The 17597-nt window shown below is 40.1% G+C and overlaps 1 protein-coding gene across 5 annotated transcripts in view; it reads right to left on the bottom strand.

Moving 5' to 3' along the window:
* The window catches only part of EML1 (EMAP like 1), a 222976-nt gene that overhangs the window by 140524 nt on the left and 64855 nt on the right, over positions 1–17597 (bottom strand). For 4 of the 5 annotated variants that reach the window (XM_075065678.1, XM_032771565.2, XM_032771560.2 and 1 more), the window contains exon 1: positions 15313–15548. The exons of the other annotated variant lie outside the window; for it this stretch is intronic. In XM_075065678.1, coding sequence (XP_074921779.1) covers positions 15313–15379 — 67 coding nt within the window. In that variant the 5' untranslated portion in view covers positions 15380–15548. Of the gene's footprint in view, positions 1–15312; positions 15549–17597 lie in introns of those variants that run through there. 5 annotated transcript variants of the gene reach the window in all.

Genomic DNA, 17597 nt, shown 5'->3' with positions numbered 1-17597 from the left:
TGAGCATCCATTTGATTCTTTGGCTTTCTGTTACGCTTATCACACAGCACTGTGCTGTGGACTCTGTATCATAGCCTCAAGATTTTTTTCAAAGGCTTTGGCATTTCGTCTTCTGTAATGGAGCTCTGATAGAACAGATTTGTCTCCTCATATAGCGATCAGATCCAGTATCTCCTGTACGGTCTATGCTGGTGCTCTTTTTGGATTTGGGACTGCATCACCACCCGTGCTGATCAGAGCTCCACGCTGGGCAAACAGGAAATGAAATTCAAAAGTTTGCGGGGCTTTTCCTGTCTACCTGGTCACTGCATCCGAGTTCAGATTGCTGTCCAGAGCGGTCACAATGGCGCACTGTGGGATACCGCCCGGAGGCCAATACCATCGATTTGCGGCCACACTAACCCTAATCCGATAAGGTAATACCAATTTTAGCGCTACTCCTCTCGTTGGGGAAGAGTACAGAAACCGATTTAAAGAGCCCTTTATATCGATATAAAGGGCCTCGTTGTGTGGACGGGTACAGCGTTAAAATCAGTTTAACACTGCTAAAATCGGTTTAAACGCGTAGTGTAGACCAGGCCTAAGATTGTCCCTTGGATGCAGCCTTGGACGCAATCTTCCTTGGGATCATTTTGACCTTATATCACCATCAAAATTTACATGTCAAGAGATCCTACTGAATTTAATTTTCTGCAAAATGTCACTTTCTAATATAGAGAATGGTGTACGTCAGTAGTTCTCAAACTTTTGTACTGGTGACCCCTTTCACATAGTGAGACTCCCCTTATAAATTAAAAACACTTTTTTATATATTTAACACCATCATAAATGCTGGATGCAAAGCAGGGTTTGGGGTGGAGGTTGACAGCTCGCAACCCCCCATGTAATAACCTCGCGACCCCCTGAGGGGTCCTGACCCCCACTTTGAGAACCCTGGTTTATGTTTTATTGTGTAGGTTTACAAGTTTATTTCAATATGAAGGAATGCTATACTTTGTAAAAAGAAGTGAATAAATATTTAGCAAGTTGAAAAAAAGATCATTAGAAGATATTATTGTAACCTGCAACTAAAATCAGCAGATCAGCTACACTATTCTCCAAAACAAATTTACAATAGTTACAGAAGTGATTAAGGTTCCAGTCATGGCAAGACTTTCATCATGGACAGGTGTCGTTATGAAAAATGGAGACATTGTAGAATTAGGTTAAACCAATGGAAAACAACTATATTTCACTAAATAAAATTCCACTCTGTTGAACATAAGGACAAGTAAGGACTGAGAAACAAACTCTAGTACTCTGAAGAAGAGGATCTTCAGAGCTCTGAGCTGAACCAAATCATTCAATTTCATTCTAAGACCAATGATCAGTTCTAACGTGTGCTCTCTGTGAGGAATAACGTAACAACATTCAGTTGCTGAGACAGACATGCACCTCAGATGAAATGGTAAAACATGACCTCAAAAGTCATGAGCCTCAAGCAGCAGATTGTAAATCTCATAACCCTGTAACATGCAGTAGTAAATTATATTGAATTTTTACAACGTACTGCACTTTGCATATATTTAATTAATCTCTACAACACCCATGTGATGTAGGTAACATTATCCCATTTTGCAGAGGGAAAAACTAAACAGAAACAGCCTAAGTAACCTGCCCAGGGCCAAACGGTCAGGATGAGCATTCTGAAGTTTCTGCCTCCTAGACTCAGTGTTCAATTCATTAGACTACGGGTAGGCAACCTATGGCACATGTGCCAAAGGCGGCATGCGAGCCGATTTTCAGTGGCACTCACACTGCACAAGTCCTGGCCACCAGTCCTGGCCACTGGTCCTGGGGGCTCTCCATGTTAATTTAATTTTAAATGAAACTTCTTAAACATTTTAAAAACCTTATTTATTTTACATACAACAATAGTTTAGTTATATATTGTAGACTTATAGAAAGAGACCTTCTAAAAACGTTAAAAAGTATTACTGGCATGCAAAACCTTAGTAAATAAAAAATGAAGACTAGGCACAGCACTTCTGAAAGGTTGCTGACTCCTGCATTAGACCATATTGCCTCTCTCTGGAGTGTGGCATTCCACTTCTAAAACTGGAGTTAAAGTTTTAAGACTTGACAAATTCTATAACGGTTCTATTTTTCTGCTGACTGTAATCCACTTAAAATGAAACCACTTGAGACCCCAGCTTCTTCAAGACTCTAAGACCTTTGGTATCTGCTGAAACTGGCATATAGTCAACGTTAAATGGTGTTTTGTGCGAAGTCTTTGAAATAGCTGCATGGCTCAAACCACTCTGCAGAGAAAAAAGTGATAAAAGTGTGTATTTTATTGTCCTTTCCCACCCCCCCTCTTGAGAGCAGCTTCCACCAGGCCTCAGCTACTTCAAAGACTTCATACTGAACATGCCTAGAGATTCAAGCTAAAGATGAAGCTGCCAAGTTCAGCAAACACCAAAAGCTCCTGAGGGTAAGCATTTATTTTAAAAATTAAAATTAATACAAAAATAAATATAATATGAGGGGAAAACTAATGTACATCCGTCTCACTCTATATACACATACCCCCACCACCTTCTGACCCATAATTGCCTGGACTGGCAGTTTAGCAGCCAAAGAGGTTGTTTCTGGATTTATCTGTCAAATATGACAAAGCATTGAAGGAGCCAATGTAGCCACTTTAGCTGGCTTTATTCACTCCACTCATTTAGATTCTACAGGATTAAACTAGACAGGTGCTTTCTCCTGCTTAGGATCCTTATGTGCTGAGTTCCCTGAAGCTCAATAGATTTTGGAGACAAAAACAGGATCCACTTCAAGAAGCAGGTCTTCACCTTTAAATACTTAAATGGGCTATGACCCAGCTATATTGCTCTCCTCACTCACTATGTCAGCTGTATTCAATCAAATGCTTCAGCTAGAGAAGCCCAGGTTAGAACTTGCAAGAGCAGAACAGTCACATCTCATCTATGGAATTGGTTACTGCTGAACCACACTTCTACCTTTAGGACATGAAAATAGTCTTTCCCTAATAACTGAGCTATGGAGTCAGTCTAATACTGAATTGTTGAGGATATTTACAATATAAGGGAATCTTCTACCTTTATGTACCAAATTCGAATCTAAATCAAGACTGTAGTAGCCAAAAGTTGTTTCTTTCCTCTTCCTTCCAGTTAGGGTGACCAGATAGCAAATGTGAAAAATCGGGACGGGGGTAGGGGGTAATAGGAGCCTATATAAGAAAAAGACCCAAAAATCGGGACCGTCCCTATAAAATCAGGACATCTGGTCACCCTACTTAAAGTCAATAGCGGCTGCATGTCTTCCCCATTGCTCCACACACTCATTTGAATGTCTCAAACTTCTCTTTTCCCTCAATATAATCACTCTCCCCAGCTCCATGCTACCACCGAGCCTTTAGGCTCCCATACCTCTAGGTAACTTACCCCCTTCCCCTCAACAGCCCTACACACTTTTCCATCTCCTAACATGTGAAGGAGACAGTCTACCCTCTTTCATATCCTTCAGCCATCCTCCCTGATCTGTGGTGGTGTTTTATTTAATCCATACTCACACACTAAAACTCTCTTTTACAGTGTTTTTCATCCTCAAAATGCTTTACAAAAATTATAAACTGATTTTTACCCAAATGTGTGATAAACAGAGATAGGGCAAACTTTACCAAATCAGATAAAGCTATGTGCAAACAACAATTTTTCTTTTCCCAGCCTTGCCCTGCAAAAAACATGAAATAGGGTCAGTGGAATGTACTCCCCCACACTCCTTCAACATGAATGAATCCCATCCTTAATTCTAAGCCTATCCCTTGAAGAAAGTAATTGTTAGCCATAGTTCTAGTCCTTACCCAGAAATTACAGATAGGGGATGGGCAGTTATTCGCTCATTCCAGTTCACTCTGGCATTCCCATTCCATCTGTCATAGCTGCTGCTTCACTAGTGGCAAGCCATACTGGAGCTGATATTCAGATAAAACAGGCTATCATTAAGCTTTTAAAATATTCTTAAAGCCATGAGCACAATACAAAGCAATTAAATGTAAATATTTATCTGTGCTGTTCAGATATCACTCAGTGCTTAAGGAGCTTGCAGGAAATCTGCCTTATTCTGTGTTCTGTTCCAACTGGCTGTGCATAATAGGATCTTCATACTGCCTTGCCCAGACTATCTGGGAAGCTCAGTTCTTAAAGGCACAGTCACAATACCACAATATCCTTGTGAGAGCCTAGAGATGAATTAAACTTTCTTCTTCTACTTTTAATACAAATTACTGAATTGTAATTATAAAGCACTTGAGTAACATGAACTATGGACATATCTTTTAAATCCATAACTGAACATTTAGTCACATGTTATATTTATATATAACATTTGACATATTCAGCTGAAAATATGTGCTATTAAAGGAAATGAGAAAGCAATCTCGTGTTTTTAACCTATTTTTCCTAACATCAAAAAAAGATATGCAATTTATCGAAAGAAACCTGAGAAAGTTTTCTTCTAATAATGTTATATATTTTACATTCTTTTAGACATTTCCTTGACATATAAAGTGAAGTAAAAGCCTACTCAATTATCATTTATGGCAATCAACCCTATTGCAAGAATAGAAATAACTTTCTGATGTTATTTATACAGCCTTATAAACAGTGATAGTAACAAGCTATAAAATAAGGCCTCAATCCTGCAATGGGCAGCAAGCAGGCCGACTGCTCTACACATTAAAGTTACCGGAGCAAGGCACAAGTGCAGCCGTGTGTCCACGAACTACGTGTTGCAGGAATGCAACTCAATTCAGTGTAACCCACTGGTCTTTGCTCTAAAGGAATCCAGAGCTAATAAATTTTTCATCATGAATTTTCCATCTTCAGTATCTACAGTGGGATTATTGAAAAATAATTTTGATAAAACTATAAAACTGCTATTCACGTGCAACCCTGAGTCCTTAATTCACTTGTTAACATTATTAATGATCTCTTCTCAAGAAAAATATACAATGGAGCCTCAAAAATCCATATTTGCAATAGCATAAAATGTATAATTTACATAAAAAGATTGGTGGTCTCTCCTCATCTCTCATTAAAGATATAAAAGGAACCACAAAACCATATACCAGACTACTGTAGGGGCTAGAAGGGTCTCATTAAGAGGATTTTTATTATTTTTACAAATATAGTGCTTAACAAAGAATATAAAAATATAAATAATTTAATGTGAATGACAACTAACAAAATAAAATCAAGTATAATTTTTGTACTTAGCTTATAATAGGCCTATATAGTTTAAACCATTTTCTGGGGGTGGAGGGGTAATACTACTATATTTAGCAAAAACTAAGTGTGACACTATCACATTTCTAAAGTTTTAAAACTGTAGTTTTGCTTGCTGTTTGTAAAAACAATATGCTTCCAATAACGCTCTTGAAAGGAGCAGCAGAACCTCCTACAGCCTCAGGTAATTTCCAGTCTTGACTTCTTACTGCTCATGCTTCTGTCATCTAATCCCTGTTAAAAATTTCAAGTTTTTTCAGTGTGGTTTGGCAAAATTAGGCTGATTGAAATTTTTCAAGTTCAGGTAAAACATAAGAAATTTACAAAAATATTCTTGAAATTGTTTTGATTTTTTTTTGTGCTCTAGGTATAATGATTATAGACATCTCTGTTCCATCTGCATCTGGAAATGTGCCTATTTTCACCCATGCAAGATTTAGCTCCAATTTTAGAAACCTAAGCTTCTGAGAACTTGGCTCTAGAGAATGCTGGAGACAATATTTCAAATGCATAATATGATGCTCAGGCAGCTTTAACATTATTAAGTGTAAGATGGCATGCACAATATGCAAGAGTGTATGCTGCCAGATTATAAAGGTATAATTAAAAATAAAAAATATTTGATTTCCCTCTTGCCCACAAGAGATTTACATAATTTTCCAAGCAACTATAGTAGCTATACTGTTAATGAATGCAAATTGTACATTAACACCAGATGTTTATTTCAGATTTAAAACTCCATAAGGCAATTACTAGAGATTTCTGATACAAATTTTAGTACAAGCAGATTATATTTATTCAATCATAGGTCATTTCAAGGGAAGACAAGAAAATGATGGACCATGTCAGATTTCACTCATTGAAAGTAATGGAGTGTGGGCAATCTCAATTACTTTCCAAAAAACTTATTCAGTGAAACCATGCTAACATATCATTATCCCCACCCCATCTCCCTAAATATCCCCAGGGAGCTACTTCCGCATTTTAATCATGTAATGGATGAGCATTTTAGATTTAGTTTCATGGAGGATGGACAGGCTGACTGAGCCAAAGTTTGTCCCCTTCTATGAACTTGCAGTTGCTTCTACTGACATTGCAAATAACTCTAAATAGATTATTATAGACAACTTCCCTATTTATTCACCCCAACCTTATGCTACACCCATAAATATGAAAAGTAAAAACTTTCCACTATGGCCTACCAAAGTTCCCAGTGACAGAAAAGCAATTGCAACATCAACTTGACATATTTTACCTTAAACTTCCAGGAGAAAAAATCAAAATAAAACTTTTAAAGACTTTATAATATAAAATTGTTTGACTTAATCGTTTAATAATTTACATCTAAAGAAATTTTAAATCTATTTTAAATGATCTGCATGTAGTTTAGACTTTAGTACATAAATGAATTTTGGTATACTTAATTAGAAATTTAAGCACATCTTATCAGCACTGTAAAGTATCCTAATTTTTAAACAACTCTTTGATGATCAGATAAAACATGATTTCCTAGTGAGAGCCCAATGCTTTAATTTACAGTTCTGTTGTTTTATTTATGATAAAATACTTGATACTGATGGTTTCACTTCATATTATCCACAGTGACACAGATTTCCTAATTATGGTTGTCTATTATTGCAGAATTCTCCATTATCCAGATGCTGTATTTTCTTAGCTAATACAGTGTTAAAACATGGATTAAAATAACTTCTGTTTTAATTAAATTGTAACAAAATGGAATTAACACTATATATATTAGGGCTGTTGATTAATCGCAGTTAACTCACGTGATTAACTCAAAAAAGTTAATCTCAACTAATCACAGCTTTAATCACACTGTTAAATAATAGAATACCTTGAAATTTATTAAATATTTTTGGATGTTTTTATAAATTTTCAAATATATTGATTTTAATTACAACACAGAATACAAAGTGTACAGTGCTCACTTTATATTATTTTTATTACAAATGTTTGCACTGTAAAAATGATAAAAGAAATAATATTTTTCAATTCACTTGACACAAGTACTATAGTGCATTCTCTTTATCATGAAAGTGCAACTTACAAATGTAGATTTTTTCTTCATAACTGCACTCAAAAACAAAACAATGTAAAACTTTGGAGTGTACAAGTTCATTAAGTCCAACTTCTTGTTCAGCCAATCGCTAAGAAAAACAAGTTTGTTTACATTTAGGGAAGATAACGTTGTCAGCTTCTTATTTATATCACCTGAAAGTGAAAAGAGGCATTCGCATGCCACTTTTGTACCTGGTGTTGCAAGGTATTTCCATGCCAGATATTCTAAACATTCGTATGCCCCTTCATGCTTTGGCCACCATTCCAGAGGACATGCTTCCATACTGATGACACTCGCTGAAAAAATAATGCGTTAATTAAATTTGTGACTGAATTCCTTGGGGAAGAATTGTATGTCTCCCACTCTGTTTTACCCGTATTCTACCATATATTTCATGTTATATCAGTCTTGTCTGATGATCCAGCACATATTATTCTGGGAATACTTTCATTGCAGATTTGATGCAAAGAAGTTACCAATGTGAAATTTCTAAAGATACAGCACTCAACCCAAGGTTTAAGAATCTGAAGTGCATTCCAAAATCTGAGAGGCACTAGATGTGCAGCATGCTTTCAGAAGTCTTAAAAGAGCAACACTCTGATGCAGAAACTACAGAACCTGAACTAGCAAAAAAAGAAAACTAATCTTCTGCTGGTGAAATCTGACTCAGATGATGAAAATGAACATTTGTCAGTGCATACAGCTTTGGATCATTATCGAGCAGAACCCGTCGTCAGCATGGACATATGTCCTCTGGAATGGTGGTTGAAGCATGAAGGGACATATGAATCTTTAGCACATCTGGCATGTAACTATCTTGTGATGCCAGCTACAACAGTGCCATACAAACACCTATACTGACTTTCAGGTGACACTATAAACAAGACGTGGGCAGCATTATCTGCTGTAAATGCGAACACACTTGTTTGTCTGAGCGACTGGCTGAACAAGAAGTAGGACTGGGTGGACTTATAGGCTCTACAGTTTTACATTGTTTTGTTTTTTAATGTCATTATTTTTGTATATAATTCTACATTTGTAAGTTCAACTTTCATGATAAAGAGATTGCACTACAGTACTTGTAATGGGGGAATTGAAAAATACTATTTCTTTTGTTTTTTACAGTGCAAATATTTATAATAAAAATAAATATAAAGTGAGAACTGTACACTTTGTATTCTGTGTTGTAATTGAAATCAATATATTTGAAATGTAGAAAACATCCAAAAATGTTTAAATAAATGGTATTCTGTTATTGTTTAACAGTGCAATTAATCATGATTATTTTTTTAATCGCTTAACAGCCCTAATATATATATATAAAATACAACTGTATTCCACGGACATTTACCACATTAACAAATGTATAATATTATGAGTTTATGAATGCTTTTTTGGGGGGAGGGATATTGTATCATTTATAATAGTCTATAGATGCAATTTTAAAAACTTTCTCCAGTTCTTCTGTGAATCAATCAGCAACTACAAAGTGGTCTGTGACCTCAAAAAATAAACTGTTAGTGCAGCAAAAAATGGGGGGGAAAGAAGTCTGCTCCTGAAATTAAACCTAGATAGTGTTTTATCAGGCCACACTTAATACAGTATTACTTCGGAAGAAAACTGGGTAATGTTTGTAAGTAGAATCCACCCCAGTTCAGTGTACATATAAGGCCCTGTGCACTGCTTTCACCCCATTAAGCCCTCAACATGGTAGATATGTGATGCACAAGGGCTTTGTTTGGCTCTCCACACTGCAGTTAATTTCACTAAGTAAGCATAAATGTTTGATTAAAAATTCTCTGATATTCCACACATCCTCAAAATTCTGTAGTACAAACACTGAGGCATCAAAAGATAGATTCTCTGTTGCTTTCAGTTAATGGCCTTATTTAAAAGGGCAATAGGGCAGATGAAAGGAAAATACCAAAGAAAAGGATGACTGTAGCAGGGTGCTGGTGCAAAAGCACCTAATTACCCCTGCTCAGCCAGCTCCAATCAAGGGAAATAGATTGGGGCTGGTGAAACAGACCTGATGCCTGGCCTGGGAATTGCCTCCACCTGCGGGCCTGACAAGCCAGTGGTTATAAGGGCTGGGAGCCAGAAGAAAAGCCAGCTAGGGAAAGGTCAGTGGGCTGACTGCAGGAAAAGAGGGCACTAACCCTGTAAGCCTTGTATATAGCTCAACACTGGTGGTGGGAGGACTGTGTATGTGTAAATAAAGCCATGGGTGCTGCATAACTGAAAGCCTCTGCACTTTATTGGGACAACCAGGGGGTTCTGGAAGAGGGGCATGACAGAGAACCTGTTACAATGATGTTTCATCCATTAACATCTTTTATTATCAGGTATAAAATTAACGCTCACTGAAGATACAAGATTAGCAGCTCTAGCCACTGATCTATAAAGTTAATACAAACATTGCAAGCTTCTCCATGTGAACTCAAAATGTACTGCTGGAAGAAATGGGTCTAGGGATAAGAAGTGAGACAGTTTAGTATCTATGTCCTATTCAATTGTTTACTTCTGCTAAGACTAACAATAAAAGCATCAAGCAGTGCCAGTTATGCATTTGAGCATAGTAAAGAGGGTATTGTGATGTGAACATCTGTCCACAGAGAACTGAATTAAGACCTGATTCATTTCTGGAAAGTAACAGGGACTACTTTCTGTCACTTCCAACCTTTGATAGATTTGAACCAGTAACCACAAGGTGAATAGACCAGGGGTTCTCAACGTTTTTCTTTCTGCCCCCACAACATGCTATAAAAACTCCACGTCCCATCTGTGCCACAACAACTGGTTTTCTGCATATAAAATCACTAAAGATGGATATAAATTGAAACAAATAACTGAAGACGACCACAATTACATGAACCAAGGCCCAAGCTAATTTATTTTCTCCCCTGAAACTAACAAGCTTTTCTGTGACTTTACCAGTTACTACCAACATGGCCACACAGAGCTATTAGATGGCAAAAATCTCACTAACAGGTGATCCACTGTGTTTTCTTTCTATTTCACTATTATTGTCTTGATTTACATAAATAAAAAACAAAAACTCAGTATAGTGGGTAAGGTATCTTGCCACTTAGTCTACCACTTTAGAAAAATTTAGGGTTTAAGACATTACTGCGAGCAGTTATACTTTTGATATAAAAGCAAACCTAGTTTTAATTACAGTCATGGCATCCTTTGCAAAATCAGCATTTCATAAAAACTCTAACATGAATTTCAGATAAGAGATCAAGTACAAATTTGAGATAAACTTGGAAGATTCTTATACTCGTGGTTTATCAATACAATACTTCCCATTGATTTAAACAGGTATGAGATGAAAAAAAATTAATCAGTTGGCCCTTTCCACCACATTGCTGAGGTAAACTTTATTAAAGTTTATTATTGTGTTCTACACAAATAGAGTCTACAGTTGGAAGTGTATTTTCATGCAAAAAGTCTGTAGTTGAAGAAATAAATATGACAGTTTTACTTTCATCCTCTAGCTAACTGTCTGCATTTGTGACAATCTCTTGATGTTTAAAGTGCTGTATTAAAATTTAAGGATAAAAGCTCACACCCTGTGCAAACTCAGTAAATGGGCTTTTGCAGAAAACAGGAGCACTGGGGGGCTGAATTCCACCTCCTGGACACTCATTAAGCAGGTCCATAGCTATTACTGCAGCACCAGGGATGTGCAGTGGATCACAGTGGTTACTACAACTCTTATATACAGAACTGTGGTCAGTGAATCCATGCAATTTGCAAACCTCTGCCCACATCCTGATTCCTTCACTGACCTACCAAGGGTCACTCCTGCTCACTCCTGCATCTCAGAATTCAGCTGGAGACAAGAAAGGTGCTATGTAATTCCTGTGTATGACTTAGTCCATGGACCTCACATCCAGGACAATTCTCCCTATCAAAACAATTTATAAAACAGAGACAGGGTTGAAATGCAAACTTAAGAACAAATTTACTTAACAGTCATAATGTCACTTTTAATACGTCCACTCCCTCTTCTATTTTGAGAAATTGTATTTGGTCTGAGCATCTTCCTCACTAATTCAACAATGCTGCTTTGAATTTAGAGAACAAATTAATAACACAATGATTACTTGTATACACTAGGTAAATTTCAAGGCTTCCTTCCTAAGAACAGTAGCAAAGTTATTCTAATACTAGATAGGCTCTTCATAATCAAGCCTGAGAAATGTTATCCAAGATCTAATTTCTAACATTCCAAGTCAATTATGGGTATCTGTTTGTTATAAAGACTGCTCTGCTTGCCTGCAAGGTGCCTTAATAAAATTTCTGATGAACATGCAGAAGACAGTCATCAATACGAGAAACTGGTAGTGTCTTACTTGAAGAAAAGCAATATGTACACATGCACCATCCAACTTTAAAACAATAAAATATTTTGCACATCAAGAGAGACTTTCTTCTGCAGATCTCAAGGTGATTTGCAAACTAACGTATTAAAATCCACTACAGTAGGGACGCACTATTTGCTCCCAGTTTATAGATAAGGAATCTGGGGCACAAAGTAATTAAGTGACTTTCCCAAAACCAAGTGTGAGTTAGTGGCAGAGCCAGAAATAGAAGCTGTGACTCCTGACTGACATTTCCACCACTAACCTAGGGGTTCTCACTTTGTGGTCTATTAACCCTTCCAGGTGTTCCATAAAATGAAAAGGCTAGAGCGCTTGCTTTAACCAACTGATTGTGTAAAGAATTTACCCCTAGGCTTTTGGATACCAAACAAACAAAACAACTCAAAATGAAGATGAAAAAGCTTATTTTTCTTCTGTTTCTTCTCCTCATTCTCTTTTCTCTAATTACTCTGATCATTACACTGTCCTGCTTGGTGCATGCACCTTTGATTTTTCTTTTGTCCCTACATCCCTCAATTCTAAGCTGCCAGTTGATCTCATTATTTCTTCTCTTAAAATGCTAAAATGAATCATTGCCTCTCAATACAGAAAACCTTGAAACCCACAATGATTATCTTTGCAAGTTCTATCCATCAGCCCTCCTCACATATTACTTTTCCCTAGACCACTCTATACAAAATGCGGGTTTTGAAACTGTGTTCCTCTCTTAGGCTCCAACCACATTTCTTTGCTCCTCAAATCTCTGCCACTTCCCGTCTATGCTGTTTCCAATCTTCTAACTGTTCCCTGTTACTCTCTGCCCTACTTTCAGCCTTATACCATCTTTCACACCGACCTATTATGCATGCAAGAGCTTCCCAAATGCTCATGAAGCAATCTTTCCACTTTCAAATACACCTCTACCCCGAGATAACGCTGTCCTCGGGAGCTAAAAAATCTTACTGTGTTATAGGTGAAACCGTGTTATATCGAACTTCCTTTAATCTGCTGAAGTGTGCAACCCCCAACCTCCACCCCCGGAGCATTGCTTTACCACGTTTTGTTCAAATTTGTGTTATATTGGGTCACGTTAGATCGGGGTAGAAGTGTACAGCACCTCCTTGGTATCTTCTGTCTTTGTTGTTTTCTCATGGGCCATACTGGTCTGTCTAAATTATCTGATCTCCTCAGGGCAGAGAATGTGAGTCCAATTCTCTAGCCTTCCAACATGTAAGTTAGTCTCACCTGAAGAAGTCTATGTAAGCTGGAAAGCTTGTCTCTCTCACTAGCACAAGTTGGTCCAATAAAAGATATTACCTCACCCACTTTGAAAGTCTCATTGAAAACTAACTCATGTAAGGAAAAGCTGCAGGATCAAACCATTTGTTCTTCCTATATATAGAACAACATACATATACAATGCAGGGTGACCAGATAGCAAGTGTGAAAAATCGGAACAGGAGGTGGGGGGTAATAGGCACCTATATAACACAAAGCCCCAAGTATTGTGACTGTCCCTATAAAATCAGGATGTCTGGTCACCCTAATACAATGCCACATAAAACAGACTAACTTTTTATACAGTTTGTGATATCTGCTATTAAATGATTTAAAAAATAACTAGAACTCTTATGTTACAGAAGAAACAGGTAAATAATTCATTCATCCACCTTCAAACAGTTATGTGGAAGGGATGAAATGAGATTTTAAACTTTTGTCTAGTATGTATTGTAGCATATGTACAGCATTCACAATGATATATCCAGAGTCACAAAGTCAATATAGGAAATTTATGTCCAACAGATAATATTCTCTTTAACCTATTCAGAGGGACAGCTATTACACCTCACAAATGTATATCACTAATGACCTAAAAGGAAAGTAATCAGGAAATTTTGCTCAGGAAAACTCACTAATAATTACAGAGGCTAAAGTATTAGCTATAATGTATTTTCTCCCTGGAAACAGAATTATTCTCTAAATTTAAGCATAATGTAGAAGTCTACTAACAGACAAACTAATAATACTAATACAAAATGGGCCAGTTTAACGTTTTGAGGGATGCAGAAAATAAAGTGTATGCAGCACGTAGTAATTTATTACATGGATCATGCATCATTTCCTCAACCTTCTGAAAAGGGTTAGCATATTCTGATGTTCCATGAGTATTAAGATTCCCCACTAGCCTAGGTCTTCTCCCTAGAAAAATCAGGCAGAATTTATCATCATCACTATTTGTTCAACAGAAGTTGCAGCTGTGGTTTTAGTATTTGCTCTCCTAAAACAATTTAACTTTCTCTTCTCGCTAGTACCTGAACAGCTAGAATCTGGTTGATTATTACAAGAAATCTGGGGAAGAAGGAATAAAAAATATGTGCTCACACAATATTTAGTAAAACTTTTGAGATAAAATACTGCATTTACACTTACAATTCTAATGATAAAGGATAAACAAAATTTCAAACATTTTAGTCTGGGTTCTAAGGTTTGCAATGAAAAACTCTTTATATTTTTGATGCATTCTATTGTTAGTATTATTTTTTTTAATTTTATATTACTTTAAAGTTACCTTAAATATTTTCCCCAATCAGCAGCAAACATCAGCTAATCAAAATAAACATACCTCCAAACATCCTGCAAGCCCAATTATACCTATATTTCCTCTGATGGTATTGGTTATTTCCCCTTTCCTTCTTTTTTTATGCTGTTTTATTGCAAATTAAGCTGCATCTCTTTCATGTGGTCATCCAAGCACAACTGCGATTTGAACAAACCCCTCCTAAGAAATATGTCAGAAACTACAGAACTTAGCAACTGATGGGTTTAGTTTCCACCCAGCATTTTATCCTAAAAATAGCCTCAGTTGGGATCATAAATCTTAGTATACACATGTAACAAATCTCCAGCAATACACAAAACATGAAACCCTCAGAGAGAAAATCTTTAATTATTGCACATTACAGTACTCACAACTTTCAACTCCTCCCCCCACCCCCCACCACCCCCATACAAAACAGGATGATGTGAAATAAACACGTGTCAGTTGGACATGGTTTTACCAACAAGGTGGTGGCTCATGCACATTCAAATGCAGACCTGGGTCTTACACACAGTGGTGGGGCAGGGGTCCACTTTTTCGCTATGTGGGGGAAACAGCTCGTTGTTACAGACCCACGCACACGAAGGAAGCAGATGCCAAGGAAGTTCAGCACAAGGGGGCCATCTACTACCCTCCACACATAGCAGCAGCAGCAAACATGGTCCGCTTTGCGCTGAGGGAAGGAGGGCGGCGGGGCAAAGTTTTCCCCTCCCTCTTCCCCGGAGTGAAAATCAGGCGAAGACACGCAAGAGCCTGGGAAAGGGCCCTCTCCGCAGAGGGTGCGGAAGGGGGATTTGCCAAGCCCGGTCCTGGCGCCGCACTCAGCCCCCGCTTGCAGACAGCCCGGGCGCAGCAGCACTTCCAAGGCAGCCCCCGCAGCCCGCTGCCTCCCGTCCGCAGGCCCCCTCAAGGCGCGAGCACCGAGCTCCGCACCAGGGCGGGAGGCTCTCGCGGGGCCCAGCTCCCTCTTACCGTTGCAGAACTGGAGCAGCGAGGACGTGTCATAGAGGCTGCTGTAGCTGGAGAATCCGTCCTCCATCCCGGCGCTCCCCGCTCCGCTCCCCCGGCCTCTGTCTGTCCGGCGCTGGCGGCGGCTCCCTGCCCTCACCCACACACCGAGGAGCAGAGGCGGCTGGCTGGGGCCGGCCTGCTGCCTGCCTCTGTCAGTTACTATGACAACGCATTCACTCCGCCGGCTTGGGCTGCTGCTGCTCCTCTGCCTGTGCCGGGGAGACCCTGCTTCTCCCACTGCCTGTGACTGGGGGGGGGGGCTGCTTCTCCCTTCCCTGTGACTGGGGGTTGGGGCTGCTTCCCCCCTCCCTGTGACTGGGGGGGAGCTGCTTCTCCCTCCCTTGTAACTGGGGGGGCTGCTTCTCCCCTCCCTGTGACTGGGGGGGTGCTGCTTCTCCCTTCCCTGTGACGGGGGGCTGCTTCTCCCCTCCCTGTGACTGGGGGGGGGGCTGCTTCTCCCCTCCCTGTGACTGGGGACTGCTTCCCCCCTCCCTGTGACTGGGGGGCTGCAGCGGCTCCCTCTGCTGGGTAGGGTGAGGGGAGCGATGGTCGAGGCTCCCCCGGCCCCGGGCCGGCTGCGGCTCCGCCTGGGGGTGGCAGGCAGGGAGGGAGCGGGCTGCATCTGTCTCTCCCCCCGGCAAGGCAGGGGTAGCCAGGCCGCTCCTAGCCGAATCCCTGGTGAAGCCCCTGCCCCAGCCCCAGCCCGGAGCAGCGAGGCCGAAACCCTTTCGAAATACCGGCACAGGAGCCGGGGCGAGAGATGCTGCAGCTCAGCTAGGCGTGAAAGCGCTGCCGGGCGGCCGCAGGGAGGGAAGGAGTGGGAATCGGGGGTGGGGGGCAGATGGAGCAGGAGAAAAAGAAAGTGAAGGAGAAGGCGGGGTGGGTTAGGGGGAACGGGGGGTGAGAAAGAGGAGTAGGAGGGATGATGAATGTGTCTGATGTTAGACAGAGCAGCAAAGCAGCCATTTGTGGCCCACTCACTCTAGCCCGAACCTCCCAAGCTCCTAGCACACAGGCTTTGGCTGCTCTGCCCGGAGGGCCGAGCCGGCTCCTTCCTGCCACCAGATGGGGAAGCAGCCACCACTCCCAGCACACAGAAGGGCCGGGGAGAGAGATTTGCTAATGCAAATAAATGACTGAACCACTCGACCCATCCAAAAGGCAGCGTCCGGGCGTTTTATCATTCACTGATGAAGAGAGGCATCCATACAGTCACATAACGGGGTGGGCTGGGGAGGGTGACGAGGATGGGAAGAGACTACAAAGACTCAAGTGTAAAACAATCTCTGGTCTATTCTGTAACTCATTTAAGGCCAGCTTGGATGTGCTTGGGATTTTAAAGTTTAGCTCCACTCCCTACAGGGCAAGGAAGAAGAAAAAAGGGGTTTCATATTTTTCCATTTCTGTGATTTCATTTAAATTGTAAGCACCTTGGGGCAGAGGCTTTTGAGAGCTATAAAAATTACTGGTTTCAGAGTGGTAGCCGTGTTAGTATCAGCAAAAAGAACGAGGAGTACTTGTGGCACGGTAGAGACTAATACAAGCAAGCAAAAAGCGGAAGATGATGTATTGTTAAATGAAAATGTTTTTAAGCAAAGGGGCAAGCAGGGGCAGCTCTAGGTATTTTGCCGCCCCAAGCACGGCAGGCATGCTGCCTTCGGCGGCTTGCCTGCGGGAGGTCCCCGGTCCCGCGAATTCGGCGGCAGCCTGCGGGAGGTCCACTGTAGCCGCAGGACCAGCAGACCCTCCTCAGGCATGCCGCCAAAGGCAACCTGCCTGCCGCCCTCGCGGCGACTGGCAGAGCGCCCCTCGTGGCTTGCCGCCCCAGGCACGCGCTTGGTGTGCTGGTGCCTGGAGTCTCCCCTGGGGGCAAGATAACAGTAAGAATGAATCTCTTAACTGGGATAGAAAATTACACAAAACAAGAAGATGCCAGTAAAGTGACTGAGCAGATTTAGTGGGAACAAACCTTTTGTTCCTCTTTCCCAAATGAAGTTTCTGATATTAAGGATCACAGATCAGAATACACATGAGTCCTGCTGAGAAGTTCTGCTACCACTGTTCAGGTTTTAAAATTTAGAAGTCTTGATTTTCAGATTTAAATATCTCAATAATTTAAGTTTTGGGGATGAATTATGCATATTGTCAACCTAAGTGCAATATATAATATATAGACCATATCAGCATCTATCTTTATGCTTATCGCTATTTTATATAGATAAGTGGTTCTCAAGCTTTTTTTGAGT

The sequence above is a fragment of the Chelonoidis abingdonii genome, chromosome 4 (genome assembly GCF_003597395.2).
Source record: "Chelonoidis abingdonii isolate Lonesome George chromosome 4, CheloAbing_2.0, whole genome shotgun sequence".
NCBI classification, from domain to species: Eukaryota; Metazoa; Chordata; order Testudines; family Testudinidae; genus Chelonoidis; species Chelonoidis abingdonii.
The sequence above is the reverse complement of the archived record's forward strand: the minus strand, read 5'-3'. Positions and strand labels throughout refer to the sequence as shown.